This window comes from Peromyscus leucopus, chromosome 20 (genome assembly GCF_004664715.2).
Source record: "Peromyscus leucopus breed LL Stock chromosome 20, UCI_PerLeu_2.1, whole genome shotgun sequence".
Lineage (NCBI taxonomy): Eukaryota > Metazoa > Chordata > Mammalia > Rodentia > Cricetidae > Peromyscus > Peromyscus leucopus.
Window position 1 is genome coordinate 13,809,065 of NC_051080.1, and position 17,360 is coordinate 13,826,424.

Genomic DNA, 17,360 nt, shown 5'->3' on the forward strand with positions numbered 1-17,360 from the left:
GCAATACACACCTTCTCTCTATTCCTGTGGATTTCTGATGACATTTAATTCTGTTGATTCATTTTATTGAAATGTCTCATATAATACTTTCAATTTGATAGCAGGCTTTTTTTATACTGTGATCTTTTTCAAGAAAAATAAGTAAGGGAAGACTTCATTACTTCATTAGTTACATATATATGTATATAATACATGTGATTGGCTTTTAAAATTTCTCATATATGTATATTGCTTGTAAAAATGTATGCTAATTTTAGACAATTAGAACACAATGAATAGACTAAAGTGTCCAATGAAAAAATCAAGTGTGATCCCCAACTCCATCACCCAGAGAGCTAAGAATATTCTATCCAATGCAATGATACTGATAGCTATTTGAAGAATGCCCATTCTTGGCACACTAGTGTGTAGTGGCCAGAAAATGGTTTCAAGGATTCTCCCTCCACAGCACACCAGTGTGAAGTGGCCAGCCATCATCCATCCATAGCACACCAGTGTTAAGGAACCAGCTAATAGCTTCAAATGACTTTCTGAATTGTTTTGGATTTAGCTGATTTCTACTGATGTATTTTTATTACTGTGACAAAATACCTTAGAAGGCAACTATGGGAGGAATGGTTTCTTTTGGCTCACATTTCAGAGGAGTGCTGTCTGTCTTGGTGTGGATGGCATGTTGGGACAGGCAGCTCGGTCTGTGATGCTGACCAGGAAGCAGAGAAAGGAAAGTGCTTACCTGTAGTTTCTCTTTTACTCTTACACTTAGTTCAGGGCCCCATGCCATGGAATCTGGCCTCACACATTCAGAAAGGGTCTTCTTCCCTCCTCAGTTAAGGCTGATTAGACCCTCTCAGAAGTGCAAGCAGAGATGTGTCTCCTAGGTGATTGCAAGTTGAGAATGAAGATTAACCAACACAGCTAACTGTGCAGGATCAGAGAGAGAGATAAGTAAAACACAGCCCTGAGCATCTGTTCTCTAGGGCTCCATGGCAGAACTCTTGCTTGTGTGATGGAGTTCCTGGGTTCAGTGTCCAGCACCTCAGAAAAAAGGGTATTATCATAGCAACTGCATGTTATGAAAGATGGTTCCATTTTTCAGTTCATAGAGAAAATGTTGGGAAGAAGGGAAGGAGGGATGGATAAACATAGAGATAGATAAATGATAGGTAGATAGATGGATAGATAGATAGACAGACAGACAGACAGACAGATAGATAGATAGATAGATAGATCCTGAATTCATGATGCCACTGGCCCATATTGTTGCCATTCTGACTATACCATGTACCTTTTGCTGTTCTGATTGTGATTGACTTTTTGTATGCACTTAATATTTATCATGTTGCATCATAAAATCCCCTTGTTTCATGGATTTAATGTGTAAAGCTTTGATGTTTCCTTTTATTATTCCCAGCACTCTAATAATACAGTTGTCTCATAAACACACTACTAGTGTGGTTGAAAACCTTATTATTGATAGAAAAAGCTGCATGTATCACAGTGACTCTGAACAAGGCACGCAAGTGTCCAGTCACTGTGTGAAATATGCCAGGGTACAGGAAAGAGGAGATAGGATCCTATCTATTCCTTGCCATGGAGCCTGAACCCCCAAGAAAGATTCATGAGTTTAGATTTGACTGACTCAATAAAATATTTCTTGATCAGTCAGACGGTGGTAACCTAAGCATGAAATGTAAAACATTAACACACCCTTACTTGGAAGGATCTCAACATTTTTGTGGGGCAAGTCAATTACTTTATTTGTTTCTGATTGTTCCACTGTGTTCATTCGGACCTTCTCCCTTGGGTAACGACAATGTGATGTTCTAATTTCATGGACCTTCAACTCCTTTTGTTTAGTAAACCATCTTGCTCATTTGTCAGGGACCCTGGACTTTTAAACATTTTTTGTTTCTCTCCTCTCACTTTTTTTTTCAGAATTTCTAGGGTAGAAGGAAGTACAGGAAGAGAGAGGGTGTTGGTAGGTAGAGATGTGGCCTTTAATCCTCCAAAAAAATCCAGAGTTTACCTAAGGACTAGCCTAGGGACACTGAAAGCCTCTTGCTCTTCTCCTAGTGAGTGACCCAGAATGAAGCTGCCTCAGCTCACAGAAAATATTTCCTAGAACTTTTCTTGATGTTCTCCTGCACTGGTGCCCTAAGGGTGGGTATGCCACCTCTAGCTAGGCAAGGTTTGACTTCCACTCTTCACCGGTAGCCCAGATTCTGAAGCCAACTCCATCCCATGATCTTGGAGAGTAGAAGGAAACTCCCCTTCAACCCTGCACAGGAGGGAATGGCCTGTCCCTTTAGGAATACTGGACTGGTCACTGGGTGCGAGACTGGTCCTTGGACTGTGTACTGGTTTGTTTCCAAGGCCATTGGTAGCTCTTGAGCTGTGCATCCTGGGATACTTAGAATAAGATTTCACTTTGGATGATAGTTGCAGTTCTACAAATATAGAAATAACTGTAGCCAACATCTGTTCCTCTTTGTCAGAAATATAATTTTTAAGATGCACTCAAATGAGAGACTGTCAGTTAAAGTTTTCTCTCACCTAAATAAAATCTTTTTACAGAAGAAAGCATCATGATCAATGACAGGAAAAAAGAGAAGAAGGAAAAAGGGGGAAAAAGTGTAGTTCATTGTATTAATATGCCTTATACACCCAGTGTGTGCCCAGTATAAGCATTATGCCCAATATGCCCAGTGTTCCCAGTAGACCCTGCATGCCCAATGTACCCAGTGTGCCCAGTATGCCCTGGACGCCTGAAAGTTCATGACTCTCATGGGCATTCTGGGATTAGTAAGTACACTGGGTATATACACACTGGGTATATTGGACTCTATATTGGCTCTACTGGGTACACTGAGCACTCAAGGCACACTGCTACACTCAATGAACTCTGGTTTTCTTATCCTTTTTCTTTTTTTTTTCCCCTATCATGAACTGAGATGTTTTGTTTTGTGAAAAGATTCTATTAAAATGAGAGAGAAGACTTTAACCTTAAAAGGTGGCCCTGAGCTTGTTGAAGGAGTTATGCATGAGTGTGAAAGGCTTTGGTTTAGAGACAAACTGGTATCAGTATTATCTGCTTAAAGAACCTGGCACACTGAGGTTGTTTTGACCATGTCCATAAACTCTAGACCGTGGAGTCATCCTGGATTCGCTCTTGGAGATCATCTTTGTCCTGTAGCAACTGGTTAAAACCAAAGCTTATCATATTCCCGTGTAAATTCTGTGTACAAAATTCATTTTTGTTTACATAAAAACACAGTTTCCCTAAGTTCTGAGATTGGGCAAAGCTGGTTTCTGTTACTCCAGTGAGTTTCCAACCTTTAACAACAGCATTTAAGCTATTAGGTAAGAATTGTAATGTGTTTAATGTGCATAACTTGTTAACAAGACCTGCTTATTTTTGATATTCAGAGAAGAAATTTTCCATTTTAAAGAGATTTTGAAGTCACTTGAGTGGTATTTAGATACCACTGATTCAAAGAAAAGATAAATTTGCATCTTCTGAAACAGTGGAGTTCATACTTGGGTTATGTAGCTTTCAAGTGACCCAAAAGTGTCAATTCTATCATTAGCTTATTTATAAATTAAAAATTAGTTACTTTTAATGTCACATTGGTTATTGTTCAAATTAATTTCTATGTGTGTTCTAGGAAACATTATTTTCAGCTGTATTTTATAGAAATAATTTGAATTTTACACTTTAATTTTTCAGATATGATGTTGATTCAAAGAGTCCCAATTTGTCCAAACATGTAAGTTCATATTTTTATTATTACATATGTTTTATGATTTGTTGCTATGTTTATGCTCATTTGACAATTTAAAAATTATCATGTCCATGACTTTTGATGTGATGTGATTTTTTATATGCCAGAATGCCATTTAAAGGGAGCTTGTTGAAAGAAAGTAGCTTCAATAGATAGAATGGATCAGTATTTCCATTTTGTTATCTACTGTATATCTGGTTGAACAGACTGAGACAGTGAACCAGATTGTCTTAGTTGGCTACACTTCGGAGACACTGGGAAGTACATGGGTTCCAGGCAGAACCATGCCCTGCTTCCCTAGAGTGCAGTTGTTCACCAGAATTTCCTCACATGCCAGTTTCTTGAGAGTGTGAGACATACTCGTTCTTAGGTCAAGCCATGTCCATTTCTTCAATGTCCATTTCTTCAGTCCCCATTCTCCAGACTATAACTGTTACCTCCATCGTGGCATGTGGTCTGGGAGCTGTAGAGAGCCAGAGCTTGGCATGTCCAGCAGGATAAACAAAGAAGAGGAGAGTGAGATACTTGGGCAAATACTACTTTATCTGCTTGTTACTGACATAAGAGACTGAAATTAAATCAAACCAAGTAACAAGGTCTGTTGGCTGTGTTGTAGCAAGGTCTGCTGGCTGTGTGTTTCTGCTGCTGTGGTAAATACAATGCCTTGACAAACAGCAGCTTAGAGAAACAGTAAAGGGGCTTGGTTTGGCTTACAGTAGGGAATGGCAGAGAAGTCATGGTAACAGGAGCCTGAAGCAGGCTGAGCAACCAGAAAGCAGAGTGATTGATAACATTTTACCCACTACACACGAAAGGGAATTGGGGGTGGGGGTCGGAAGACACACAGGAAATAGGACCTAGCTGTGAAACCCTGAAGATGGCCCAAATGACATATTCTTCAACAAGGCTCCACTTCCCTAAAGATTTCATCACCCTTCCCAAAGCAAAGCCACCAACTGGGGACCGATTGTTCAAATATATGAGCAGATGAGGGGCATTTAACATTGAAACCATAATATGAGGACAAAGTGAGGATGGGGCACAGCAACATTCTGGAAAGGGTTCAGCGGGACTCAAAGGGAAATCTGAGTGCACAGCTATAGAATTAGGCATTGGGAGGGCAGCTAGAGCATCCTTTGTTGAGTGCTGTAAATAGAGTAGTTGGGCATATAACATCCATTGTAGCTTAGAGAGAGTGATGTTGTGATTGAAAGGAGAGAGAAACTTCGGAGCTAATCACAATCTAGGAGATGGATTTGGGTAGTTAAAAAATCACTTTTTCTCTAGTTCACTAAAAGAAGTATAACATTTAATTATGTAATAAAGAACAGGGTAAAATCATGTGAAGAATTAAAAAAAGAACCATCCAAGTGGTAACTTTTCTATAAATTAAAAAAAAAAAATGCTCTAATATGCTGTTTGCTCCTCATTAGTGGAAGTCAGTGTGGTGGCTATACCATCGGCTCTTTCTGATGGTTGTGTAGCATTGTGACTGGGCATTGAAGATGTGTTGCTCTTGGTAATAAATTCGTTGTGTTGTGCCTTTGTATTGAGAATGTGTTGTTCTCTATTAACGTTTATAGCATTGTGCCTGGACACTGTGAATGTTTTTGGTTTATGATAGGTTCACAGCATCATGACTGGATATTGAGAATGTGTTGCTCTCTATGATGGGTTCATAGCATTAAGACTGGACACTGAGAATGTTTCTTTTCTGCAAAAGGCTCATAGCATTGTGATTGGGCATTGTGAATATGTGTGCATAGCTTGCTATTGGAAATTTTCTAAATGTTCTTGGAAGAACCAGGAAAAGAAACATGACTTCTAGGCATGACTGTTTTGTTAGAAAGAAAGAGTAGAATCTAACTCTTTCATTCACAGGGAGGAGGAACATCTCAAAGATATGAGGCAAGACTTGGATATCTGGTTAGAAGGCGGGAACTGGAGAGTGGAATGGGACAAGAATTGTTTTCTCTCTTCTTCCCTGTCTATCTAAGGACATGTGATCACTCTATTCAGCACATTTTCTATGCTTCTATTCTCCAAAGACCATGTCTGCATTTACCCAGTATCATATACCTGGGAAAGAGGCCTCCCTCCCTTTTATTGGGCATAAGAATGAGTTACTGTTTACCTGGGAAATAATTTCTGTGTTTCTTGATTGTTTGTTTGTTTGTTTGTTTTAGTTGAAACTGCTCTTCAGAGAGTGTAATACCTGAGCAGTTAGAGACATTTCCATGGAGATGAATATTCAAAGTTAGAGACATTTCCATGGAGATGAATGTTCAAAGATGCTAAAATGTAGTCCCTATCACGGTAGTTGCCTTGCATTCAAAGAAGAAAGTATATGTGCTTCAGACATAACAATATATCTTTCTTCAATCAAAATGGATTGTTAGACTTTATGATATAAAATATATGCCTTCTGAAACGTGTGATTGAATATATATTTTTTTCAAATGTTTCTTTTGTAGAAAAGGTTTCTTTTTTCCTCTTCACAAAATAGTTTCATGCTTCTCTCATCCTAAAATGCTTTGTGGGATTGAAAAGATGACTTTTCAATCAGCAGCAGTTTTGCAGAGGACCTGAGTTCTGTTCCCAGCACCCACACTGGGTGGCTCACAACCCATTGTAAGTCCAGCTCCTTGGTGATCGAGATCCTCTGTTCTCTGTGGCACCTGTACTCATACACACATACCTCCACACAGATACATGCATGCACACATACATACATACACATGTAATTAAAAATAATAATCCCTAAATTTCACATTTTCAATTTGATACTTCTTTACCCTTATAGTTCTTCTTCTACCCTCTGCCTCTCATTATTTATCTTTACTGGCCATCCTGGACTCCATCAGGATTTCTTTCTTTATTTTGCTCTTTTCAACTAACTGGATTCTAGTTTTTATTTGTAAAACTACTCTGATGTGATTAAGGTAGTGACCACGCCTCAGTTGTCATCATACACATCCTCATCCTGTTGGACAGAACCAATCCTTATCTACTGTTTTTTTTTTTTTTAGGGAAAGTAAATGTTTATTTCCCATAAATTGCATGGGAACCTTCCTCTCTAGACTCACCATAACCTTAAGTTTCTCTTCTGCCTCCCAGGTCTTAATGTTAATGTCTTTCATTAGTTTTCTTTTTAATTTTTATCTTGGCTCACTGTGTAAAAGTTTCTTCAGGATAGCTCTCACATTCCTATGATTTATGAGATTTTTGGAGTGTCTGATTTTGAACTCCCAAACAAACTCAATTTTCAATGGCTTGTTAAATATTTTCCGGTAGTTATAGTGCTGAAACCTACAATTAAATTCCTAGGGTTCATTATCTTTCTAGTGTTGTCGCTGTTCCTGGCAACCTAATTCCTCCTCAATTTCCTTACAATGTTTAATGCACTGCTGGGCACTTTCCAACTCAAGTGCATTTGGTAGATGGTCAGTCTTGGTCATGCTAGAAGAAATCCTTCTGTGTTCTTGCCTTTTTTTCTGGTTCTCTTTACATTTCTCCTTTAGTATTGTATGCCCTCTTGTATTCCCCACAGTTCATATTATCTAAATACTCTTCATTTTTTTATAATATATTTAAAATATATTCTGGAGCCAACTGATGGCTCAGCAGGTAAAGGTATTGGCCTGATACCCTGAGTTTTGTTCCTAGGACCCACATTGTGAAGGAAAGAACCAACTCCCATAGATTGTCCTTGAACCTCCAACCCATGACCTCCACACATGCACACCCAAGCACATACACATGTGCACACCTCTCTCTCTCTCTCTCTCTCTCTCTCTCTCTCTCTCTCTCTCTCTCTCACACACACACACACACACACACACACACACACACACACACAATAAGTTCAATAAAAATTTAAAAACTGTATATTCCATAGATAACACAAATGAGTTAATAAAGATAAATGCCTGAGCTTCCCAGTGTGTAAAGCATGTCCAAAGCAGAAAGATATGTGGGTTTGAATTATTATAAGAATTGCTGTAGATGATTACTTTGGGTTTCTTAGAAATTAATAACAAATAACTCTTTCCTATTTGAAAGCACTGAAGTACAGATTTCAGGTAAAAAGCACATAGTTCGTTGAACCCCAAGCAGTTTATGATGCATTTTGAAGATCAGAGGAGCCAATCAGCAAGCTAGGTCTATCCCCAGGGAGATGATCCCTTAATAGCAAAGCTGTCTACCTGCCAACTGCGCAGAGTAAATAAAACCAGAGTCATTTAGAAAACACGTCTAAGTGCACAAATCCCTATGTGGAGTGAATTCACTTATTGGTTTTTGCAAAAGGGATTTGATAGCAAATTATTTCTTGAAAACAGATTTTAAAATCTTTGGTTTTTCAATTTTAATTTTCGATAATTTTGGAAGAACCTCCATAAGATGATTTTGTTTAGCATCTGATAGTTAAGGATCTTAGGTTGTAAGTCTTTTTTAGCATGTTGTGGTGGCACATGCCTTTAATTCTAGCCCTCAAGAAGTAGAATTAGGTGGATCTATCTGAATTTAAGGCCAGTTTGTTTTACATAGCAAGTTCCAGGCTATTCAGCCACCACCCCCCCCAACCTGTGAGATACTGACCCAAAAAACAAAAAGGTCATAATAATATCAGGGAAAATGGAGATAGAAAGTAGACCTGTAGCTTTGGAATATTGTTACATAAAACACCAGCAGAATCTTAATGAGTCTCTCTGGCAGTTGAAAAGATTTCATGGGAAATAACTGGTTCCAGGTGAAGGGTGGTGAAATCCAGGGTCTCATTTCATCATGTGATTGATTCTCATTATGGTTCTCTGGATAAATACCTTTGCTAAAGTATTTTCTTCCACAGGTGTTAGGGAATGAGAATAAAACAACATTCTCTGAGGCACTTGCAACCCGAGTCATCTTAATGTCGTTTGCAGAGCTACATCCCACACTTTCATTTACATAATTTATTTTCATCAGCTCGACCATCCACAAAAGGGTTAAGAATAGGCCCATAGATGGTGTGTCTGGGATTCCTGTTGGTGTTCCTGACCATATGACATTAAAAGTATACAGTGTGGAGCATTGCATAACAAAGGGGCAAGCCAAAATGATTTGTTCTCATTCTGGACTTCGAAGGGACCCCAGAATTTCTTGTTTCAGATGTTCTGACAGTTCACTGGTTTCCTTTGGCTGTCCATCACTAACCTTCATTGTAGGCATCTGTGGTCTTTATTGCATTCCCTAACTACTATGCATATAAACTTCTTCCTGTAGTTTAATTTTATTTCATAATTTTATTTGAAAATAAGTGCTTGGGCCATGAAATGTCCTTTCTCTTAGGAGCGAGTTCATAGAGGGGACAAGGTTCTTTCCTTAGAATGTGAGGCCAAGTGCAATGGTTACTTTTCTCATCTCTGAGACTAAACATCTTCCAAAAGTAAACAAATACCCGAAGAAAGTAACATAAGGAGCAAAGTTGTTAGAGGCTCATGTGTGGTAGGAAGCAGTAGCAGTTAGTTACATCTTGGCAACTGACCTGGATTCAGACAGCCTGAAGAGAAACAGGCACAGACTATACCTCTCCAAAGCTCATTCCCAGGAAAACTTCAGGGACCTCCCACTACTCCCTCAAAGGTTCCATAACCTTGCAAATCAGAACCTCTCTGTGGGGACCAGTGTTCAGACATGTGAGACCTTGGGGAGCATTAAAACCATAACACTAAACTGATCTCCACACGACTTTACTGAATTTAATGTGTGCACCCATACAGTCATTTCAGCAGTAAATGTGTTTGAGTCAACCCTTGCATTGTGAGAGCAGAGAGAGCCCCGAGGAGTGCAAAGACAGCCCATCCCCAACAGCTGACACTGTCACGGTGGGGTGGAGGAAGAGTGGGCAGATGTATCTAGGGAACACAGATGCAAACAAACAATTAAAATGAGTTCTTTTCCTTATAGCACATATACTGATGGCATAACAAACACACACACACACACACACACACACACACAGAGAGAGAGAGAGAGAGAGAGAGAGAGAGAGATGAGCAGCAATCCGAGATTGCCCTCTACCAGGCAGTATGGCTGTCCTATCATTCTCATGACTATGTACTTACTGAGTGTATAGTTTACGAGAGAGAGGAAGGGAGCTACTGAAAATTTCAGCAAGACAGCATTCTAGTTCAAAAAGGAAGCAGCAATACGAAGTCACTGAGGCAGGAAGGGTTGTAGTATAGTGCTGTGGCCATCTGTAAATGCTGATGACAGCCTGAAGATTCCATCTGAAGGGGGCATATGGATATGGGATGCAGAGATTCATAGGCCATGCTTCTAAAGGTTTCGGGTTTTTGTTGTTGTCTGCTCCCGGAGGGTGATGTGATTTGATTTATGCATTTAGATGATGTGTGCCTGCTGAAGTGAAGAATGAGGTCAGAGAAGCAAGATTGGAATTAAGGATAACAGTTATGAATCTGTTGTAATTTGACTGCATGAGTCACATTTGACAATTAAAGCCACTGAAGTGGTAAAAGCCGTCCCATCTGGGATGTATTGTGGCTGTTTGGTTACAGATGAATTCCCTATTAGATGTAAAACAAGAGACATTGCATGGCTCTCTTGGGTACTGGTGAGAGTACCTGCGTGAACAGTGAAGTCAGCTGCAGACGTGGCTGAGGCTGAGGAGTGAAGGACAGACAGGTGGTAGAGATTTTGAGTTGAGAACACCCAGTATGCTTCCACATGCAGATACTGGCTGGGTGCTGCTCAAAGACTAGAGGCAGGGTCTGGAAAACACCAACCAAGAGACTTAGGACTTTGGGTACTTTAAAGAGAATGTCAGTGGAGAAAAAAAAAAAAAAAAAGATAACAGGTTCTTGAGGGAACTGAGGCCTTTAGAGATTCTGTAGAGGGAGCTTAGCCAGAATTACCATTTTCAAAGCCTGTTTCTACATGCCAGTGCTGGCTGCAGCCCAGGCAACGCTTTACCCTGCACTCAGGCTGGAGATCAATCCACTTCCTTGTTGGCTCGCTCCAACCCCCAACATCCCTGCTTTGCTTCCTTTGAGTAACCATATACATTGAGTCTCATACACATCGTTGTCTTAGGAACAACGTTGCTCTTGGGGTTTCTTCCTTCCTTCCTTCCTTCCTTCCTTCCTTCCTTCCTTCCTTCCTTTCTTTCTTTCTTTCTTTTACATACCAATCCCAGTTTCCCCTCCCTACCCTTCTCCTGCCCCCGCATCTACCCCAATCCTACTCCCCATCTACTTCTCAGAGAGGGTAAGGCCCCCCTTGGGGAGTCAACTAAGTCTGGCATACCAAGTTCTTGATCTATGCGTGAGACATGGTCAGATTTCCCCAATTCAAGTTGGCACGTCATCCCATGTTGTCATTTTTCGGGTTTGCCATTGGAGAGGTAGCTGTACTGTTGAGATTTCATAGTCGTGCCCCGCCTCCCCCCCCCCCCCACCGCCCCGCGGTCTACAGAAGCCACAGCAGACTTCCTGTTCCCTTGACTCTCACAGTCCCTCTCCATCTTCTGCAATGTTCCCTGAGCCTTAGCTGTAGGAGTTGTGACAATGCACTTGGGGTGGGGCACCCCAGGGTCAGTTGGCCCCTGCATTTTGACTAGTTGTGGCTTCTGCAGGGGGTGGGCGGGTGGGGAGGAAACTTCCTTGATGAGCATCGGGAGCAAACACATTACTGCCAGTTTCCTAAACCAGCGTAACGCCTAACTCCATTTTAATTTCTTACCTTATACCCACAAATGAGTGTAGCTCTCGGATACTTTCTTTATGTTCCCCGTTACGAGTCCTTGTCTAACTGTCCCCTGTATTATCCTCTGATGTCTGGAGGATAAAAACTTTCTGATTCATGTTAGATGATGAGATCTAGCCTTATAAACATACTTCAAGTATTTACTGTTGATATGTGGGTTAGGTTTCCTATCCCCATATCTAGAACCTGCCCTAGACTCTTGAATCATACATAGAATTACCTTCTACTTGATCTCAGCTTCATGATTGTTACCCAGTTACTCATTTAATGTGCATGAGATGGGATGGTTTATGTGGGAAATTGGCTCTTATTCAGGACTTAGTATCAATAGAGATCCTGATAATATTACATAATTAATATTATTACTTAGTAACACTGAAGTTTTCATGCTTAACCTTTATTAGTATTTCATAGTATTCTTAGTCTTCTAGTTATTTGCATGTTAACTGTCTACAAGTTACATTTCCAACAGCCTTGATGAGAACTAGTGTTTTACTGAAGATAATATGTTTCTAGGAGTTATCATTTTACACATGAAGTTTCTTCTATTTGTGAATTGTGTTGTTTTTAAAATTCATATTTTATATGTCTGATAATTTTAGAAATGATTTGGCTTTAATCAATGATTGCCAAATTGTTGAAACCTTAATTTTCATTCAGTGGCTTAATTAATTGCCATAATTTGCACTCTTAGAATGACAAAAATATGCTGAAATCATCAGTATCCCTAAAAGAAAATAGATGAAGTTAGTTGAGGAAATTTTTCAAACTTTTCTTTGTAAGTTAGTTTGGAAGGTTTTATTAGAGCATTGGAAAGAAGATTAACTTCTGTGGTTCATCAATGTTCTTCTACTAATTGTAAAAACCAAGGGGTTGAAGAAAAAAAGTTATCTTGCTCTATCGTTAAACTGTGACCAATTATTTCTACTGAAATATTTACTCCATGTGTTCAGTGTTGAGTTTTCCTCATTTCCAAAATGATGTGACTATGCTAATAATTATTAAAAAATTAAGAGTCACTACTGAAATGACAGAATACTTGGTTTGGTTATTAAAAGTGGTTTGCCATGCTGAATGCAGTGTATGATATAACTAACACATTCTTTACAGTAATTGATGTGATTTCTAAAAGTTAAATAAATAGAAACAAAGTCTGAACTATTAGAGAGACATTCCAGCAATAGATGTTAGCAGGGGATGACAGTGATATAATCTTTATGGACACGAGTTTTCATTTCCTCAATTTTACCACATTAAGTTAAAATACTACAAATTCAAGACCTTTCTATCATTCATTTTTTCTTTCTTTGACTATTTGTAGAGATGTGTTAAAAATTAGCTAAATGAGCTCAAAAATAGATAAAAGGAAATCATGACTCATGAGAAGAAATCTAATGGTTAAGTCATGAACGGCTGACTAGTCCCACTTATTTTGTGGAATTAAAGTGGATTATCAACACAATTGAATGTCTTTTAAACTAAATTACCTATTAATTAGGGAAATTATGTATTCAGATATGCATCAATCATTGGTAAAGTAGGAAAACCATTTCCAAGTTATCTTTAGTAGAACTTTTGAGAGAAAGATATCATTTTGTGAGATGCTTATGAAGTTGCTTATTACTAGGTTTGTGATATGTTATGTGTGTTAGTGTAAAAATCAGAAACTTTTCTTTCAGGTAGTACTTTTGTGTTCATTGCACCACTGTACTCAAAATGTCCTTCCTCTCATTCCTGCCTATATGTACAATATAGGATGAGTTGGTGTGTAAGACACATCTGCATTGCATCATAGCACTTACTGTGACCTTCCATGTCTGCAGAGTGGAACTGGAAGTGAAACTATTTTATTTAGATAGTTACAGTATCCTACTATTGGATTCTTGTAGCAAGTAATACATTATGAGTATACAATAATGTTTTATTCCCAGGGATAAGAGAGTTATGTTTCAAACATCTATTCCAAGTGCTTTGCATATATTATCTACAGTTATTTTCTTAAGTAATCCTCCCAGGAATCCATGAAGTAGGAATTATTATGTCCGTTTTGTAGACTGAACTACTGAGGTATAGAAACATGGTTCAGTTTCAATATGAGTGCAGACAACAAAGACCTTCATGATTCTATTCAATGGCAGTATATTATCCACTATAAACTCAGTGTGTGTGTGTGTGTGTGTGTGTGTGTGTGTGTGTGTGTGTGAGAGAGAGAGAGAGAGAGAGAGAGAGAGAGAGAGAGAGAGAGAGAGAGAAAGTGTAACAAGCTTTGTTATTGGCTACCAGCTCACAAATAACAATATGAAGACTTCTTTTTAATTTTGAAAGCTCAGCCTTAGATTAGGCTTGTCCCACTAGCTCTTATAACTTAAATTAACCCATTTATATTCGTCTATGTTTTGTCTCATGGCTTTTTACCTTTCTTTCATTTTGTATGTCCGACTCCCTCCATGTCTCATTGGCATCTGATAGGAACCTGGATTCATCTTCTATTTTCTCTCTTTTTTTCTCTCTGCCCAGAAGTCCCACCTATACCTTCTGCCTAGCTACTGGCCGTTCAGCTTTTTATTACACTAATCACAGGATACATTTTCACACAGTGTACAAATATCCCACAACGAGAGAGAGAGAGAGAGAGAGAGAGAGAGAGAGAGAGAGAGAGAGAGAGATTCAAATAAATCACATATAGGAACTGTTAGTATTTGCACCTGAAAAGACAAAAATCAGCTCTTTTACTGCCAAGTGAGTTTCTCTTTAACATTTAAAAATTATTTATTTATTATTTATTGTGCGCATGCATGCCATAGAGTGCATGCCGAGCTTGGAGGAGAGCTGACAAGAGTCAGCTTACTATCCTCTTACTACTATGTGGGTCTCAGGGATTTATTGGCAACAAGCATCCTCTGAGCCATTTCATTGTCTCCCAAGCTTCTTTCTCCTATTTGTAGAATTCCTAAAGCTCAGGGCAGTAATGTAATAAATGTAGAATGTAGACAAGTATGAAGGTACGATGCAAAATAAGATTTAGGCGAACAGATCAGCCAATATTCATACTTCAGAAATAATTAAAATAATAAATCTAAAGAAATAAGAATGTTATGCTGTGTGTAGACCTAAGAAAGAAGAGAGAAACCAATACGTCTGTGTATAATCAGCAGGACCTTGGTTGCAGGGACTTGGAATCTTTTAGGGGTAACAAATCTAGAAGCAGATTGCTGTGGGAATAATCTGAGCATGCCCACGGGCTCTCTGCTACTTTTTATTCTTATTGGTATTTAATCCCCCCCCCCCCCCCGCTTCTCTTTTTATCGCTCTTTTAGCTTTGGCACCAGCCATATAGAGTGTAATAGCTGGATACACTTTAAGTTTCAATGAATCCTAGGTATGAACAGAATGGTTTTCCTACATTATGAGACTGCGATTTAAACTATAAAGAAGAATTTAACAGACATTTACTGTTTTCATGGACATTTGGGGGAGAAAGCAGTAGCCATTATTATATTAGACATTAAAGCGTTTCTCAGCTGCCTGAGGTTCTCTAGGCTGGATTTGGTCTGTAGGGGGGCAGAGTGGCAGAGGGGCTGCATTTATTCCTGGAAATATCATCACAACCTAATTACAATGATTCCACAACTGGGTCACAGCACCAGCACAAAAAGCAGTGAGGAAGTTTATGGCGTAGTTTGTTTTTATTTCTATCTCTACATACAGCCCCAAATACCTAAAAATACCCGCCGAAAGACACTAATTATTTACACATGAGTGTACTGTAAAATGCATAGCAGATGTGAGCCATTAAGTCAGCTAAAACACAAACAGAATAGAACTTTCCCACCTCGTGACTGCTTAGTAAATACCATGTGCTGATTTTGTGCTGTGAGTAGTGAATGTGTTGCTTGGTACAGACTGTACATACCCAGAAATGCAGAGTAAACCCAGGGATGCTGTGAATACGGGGCGAGATAAGAAAACTGGGAGGATTCTCATAGATTCGTGTTGTAGTGCACATTTTACTGATTTGACTATTTTAACTTTCTGTGAAGCAATAATGATGCCTCTGTGTTTGCTGGTAGGTGTGTAGGATGGTACACATTTATATTCTGTTCTTTTGTGCAATGGTATACAGCTTTTACTGAAGCTAAGTATTCCATTGACAAAATCCATTTAACATGTTTTTGCAGCAGCTCACTGGCATATTTTTAGTAAACAGTTCTAGAATGCTCCATAAAGGTTTTTCTGCAGCTATTCAGTAGAGCAATGATTTTTCCAAATACCAAGCGTTTGGAAGGCCAAGTATCAAGCTCTAGGTAGTTTGGGGTTTGTTCAAGTCCCACATTTTAAATATATAGGCTAATGACTTGCAATTTAAATATGGATTTAACTCAATAATTGCAATAAGGACTTAAGTTGTTTTGCATGCTTAGAAACCAATTCCAAAGGACCCGCATTTTAAAAAGAGTACAGCTCTCTGTCAGTTACCAAGTTCTAGATTTAGAGAGAACTTTGGAGTGTCTAGACTGCTCCCCCCTGCCACCAGCTCTACCTACCATACACAGCAACAGTTCACCAGATCTGTTTCCCAACACTCACTGCAGCCTTGGCTTGGGTCTTAGCACTTTGCCTAATCTTAGCCACTGTCCTCTCCTGAATGCAAATTCTTTCCTGTCATGAGCCCGTTGAGGCAGGCTGGTCCTGGAGCAGGTGCTCCTGTCTGATTGTGCCCATGGATGACCAAAGCTGTGTGGTTGCTTCCAGTTGTTGAGCCATGAGTGTTCCTCAAGGTCCTAGCTCTTCATCTACACTTCCTCCCTTGACCTGACTTTCTTTCTTTGCTCACTTCTTGCTTACTGATAGTCTGATATTTTCTCTAGGACTAACAGTTCAGTCTGTTCCCAGCTACCTCTCAAGGCTCACTTGCTAGTCTACACAGGGCTTTTTCTCCTGTTTGGACTTAGGGCACGATCCACCTCACTTTCCCTGTGTTGAATAATGAGGGATTTTATTTCTTGGCTAGTTGGCTTCGTGTGTATCTGAGTCCAGCTCCTCTCACTGGCTAGAAGTAGAGGCAGCATGGCTGGACCTAGTGCCTCAGTGAGCCTTGGATTCCTCTTCTGGGTTTTCATTATGGTTCTGAGCAAGTTGCTTTCTTCAAGCCTCAGTTCTCTTATCTATAAAGTGGGGGCATTAGTAGCTCCCAAGCATGAGTTGGCTTTCTTTTTTTTTTTTTTTAATTTGAGAAGTCATTTTTCTGAAACTCTAGTGAACTTAGTAACACACCTTGTACATTTAACAAGTAGATTTATTGACTCTTCTTTTCATAAAAATGAAGCATCATATTTGATGTCTGTACATCATTCCCTGGGCTTCCCTTGGGCTATTCAACGCACGGAGCTATCCTGGAGCACAGGGCTTCTTCCTGATAACCATTCTGCTTTCTCAGCACATGTATCCAGATGGTGGCAGAGCTCTTGTTTTATGGTCATGTGACATTGCAGTGCCTGGAAGTTCAAAATAGCAAACTGGTTCTGTGACGAAAGTGTGAAATTACATGTGAACTTAGAGGAGAGCAGCGTGGTAAAATTGATTCATATTGGGCTTATTTTTGGAACTGAGAATTCTGTGTTTTGGTAATGTAAAAATGATGCACAAAATATCTACTGCACAATAGTGTGGGAACTTATGAGCTTTAATCCTTTTGTCTATTTTAGGACTTTCTGGGACAAGTGTTTTGTACATTGGGGGAGATTGTTGGTTCACAGGGAAGTCGTCTGGAAAAGCCAATAGTGTAAGTACTTTTTAATTCAGACAGTGACATGT

At 39.3% G+C, this 17,360-nt stretch overlaps 1 protein-coding gene across 1 annotated transcript in view; it reads left to right on the forward strand.

Annotated features, from left to right (window-relative positions):
- Cpne8 (copine 8) overlaps positions 1 to 17,360 on the forward strand; it is a 189,905-nt gene that overhangs the window by 55,527 nt on the left and 117,018 nt on the right. Inside the window, exons 5-6 of the mRNA XM_028869232.2 lie at positions 3,728 to 3,767; positions 17,252 to 17,328. Coding sequence (XP_028725065.1) covers positions 3,728 to 3,767; positions 17,252 to 17,328 — 117 coding nt within the window. The remainder of the gene's footprint in view (positions 1 to 3,727; positions 3,768 to 17,251; positions 17,329 to 17,360) is intronic.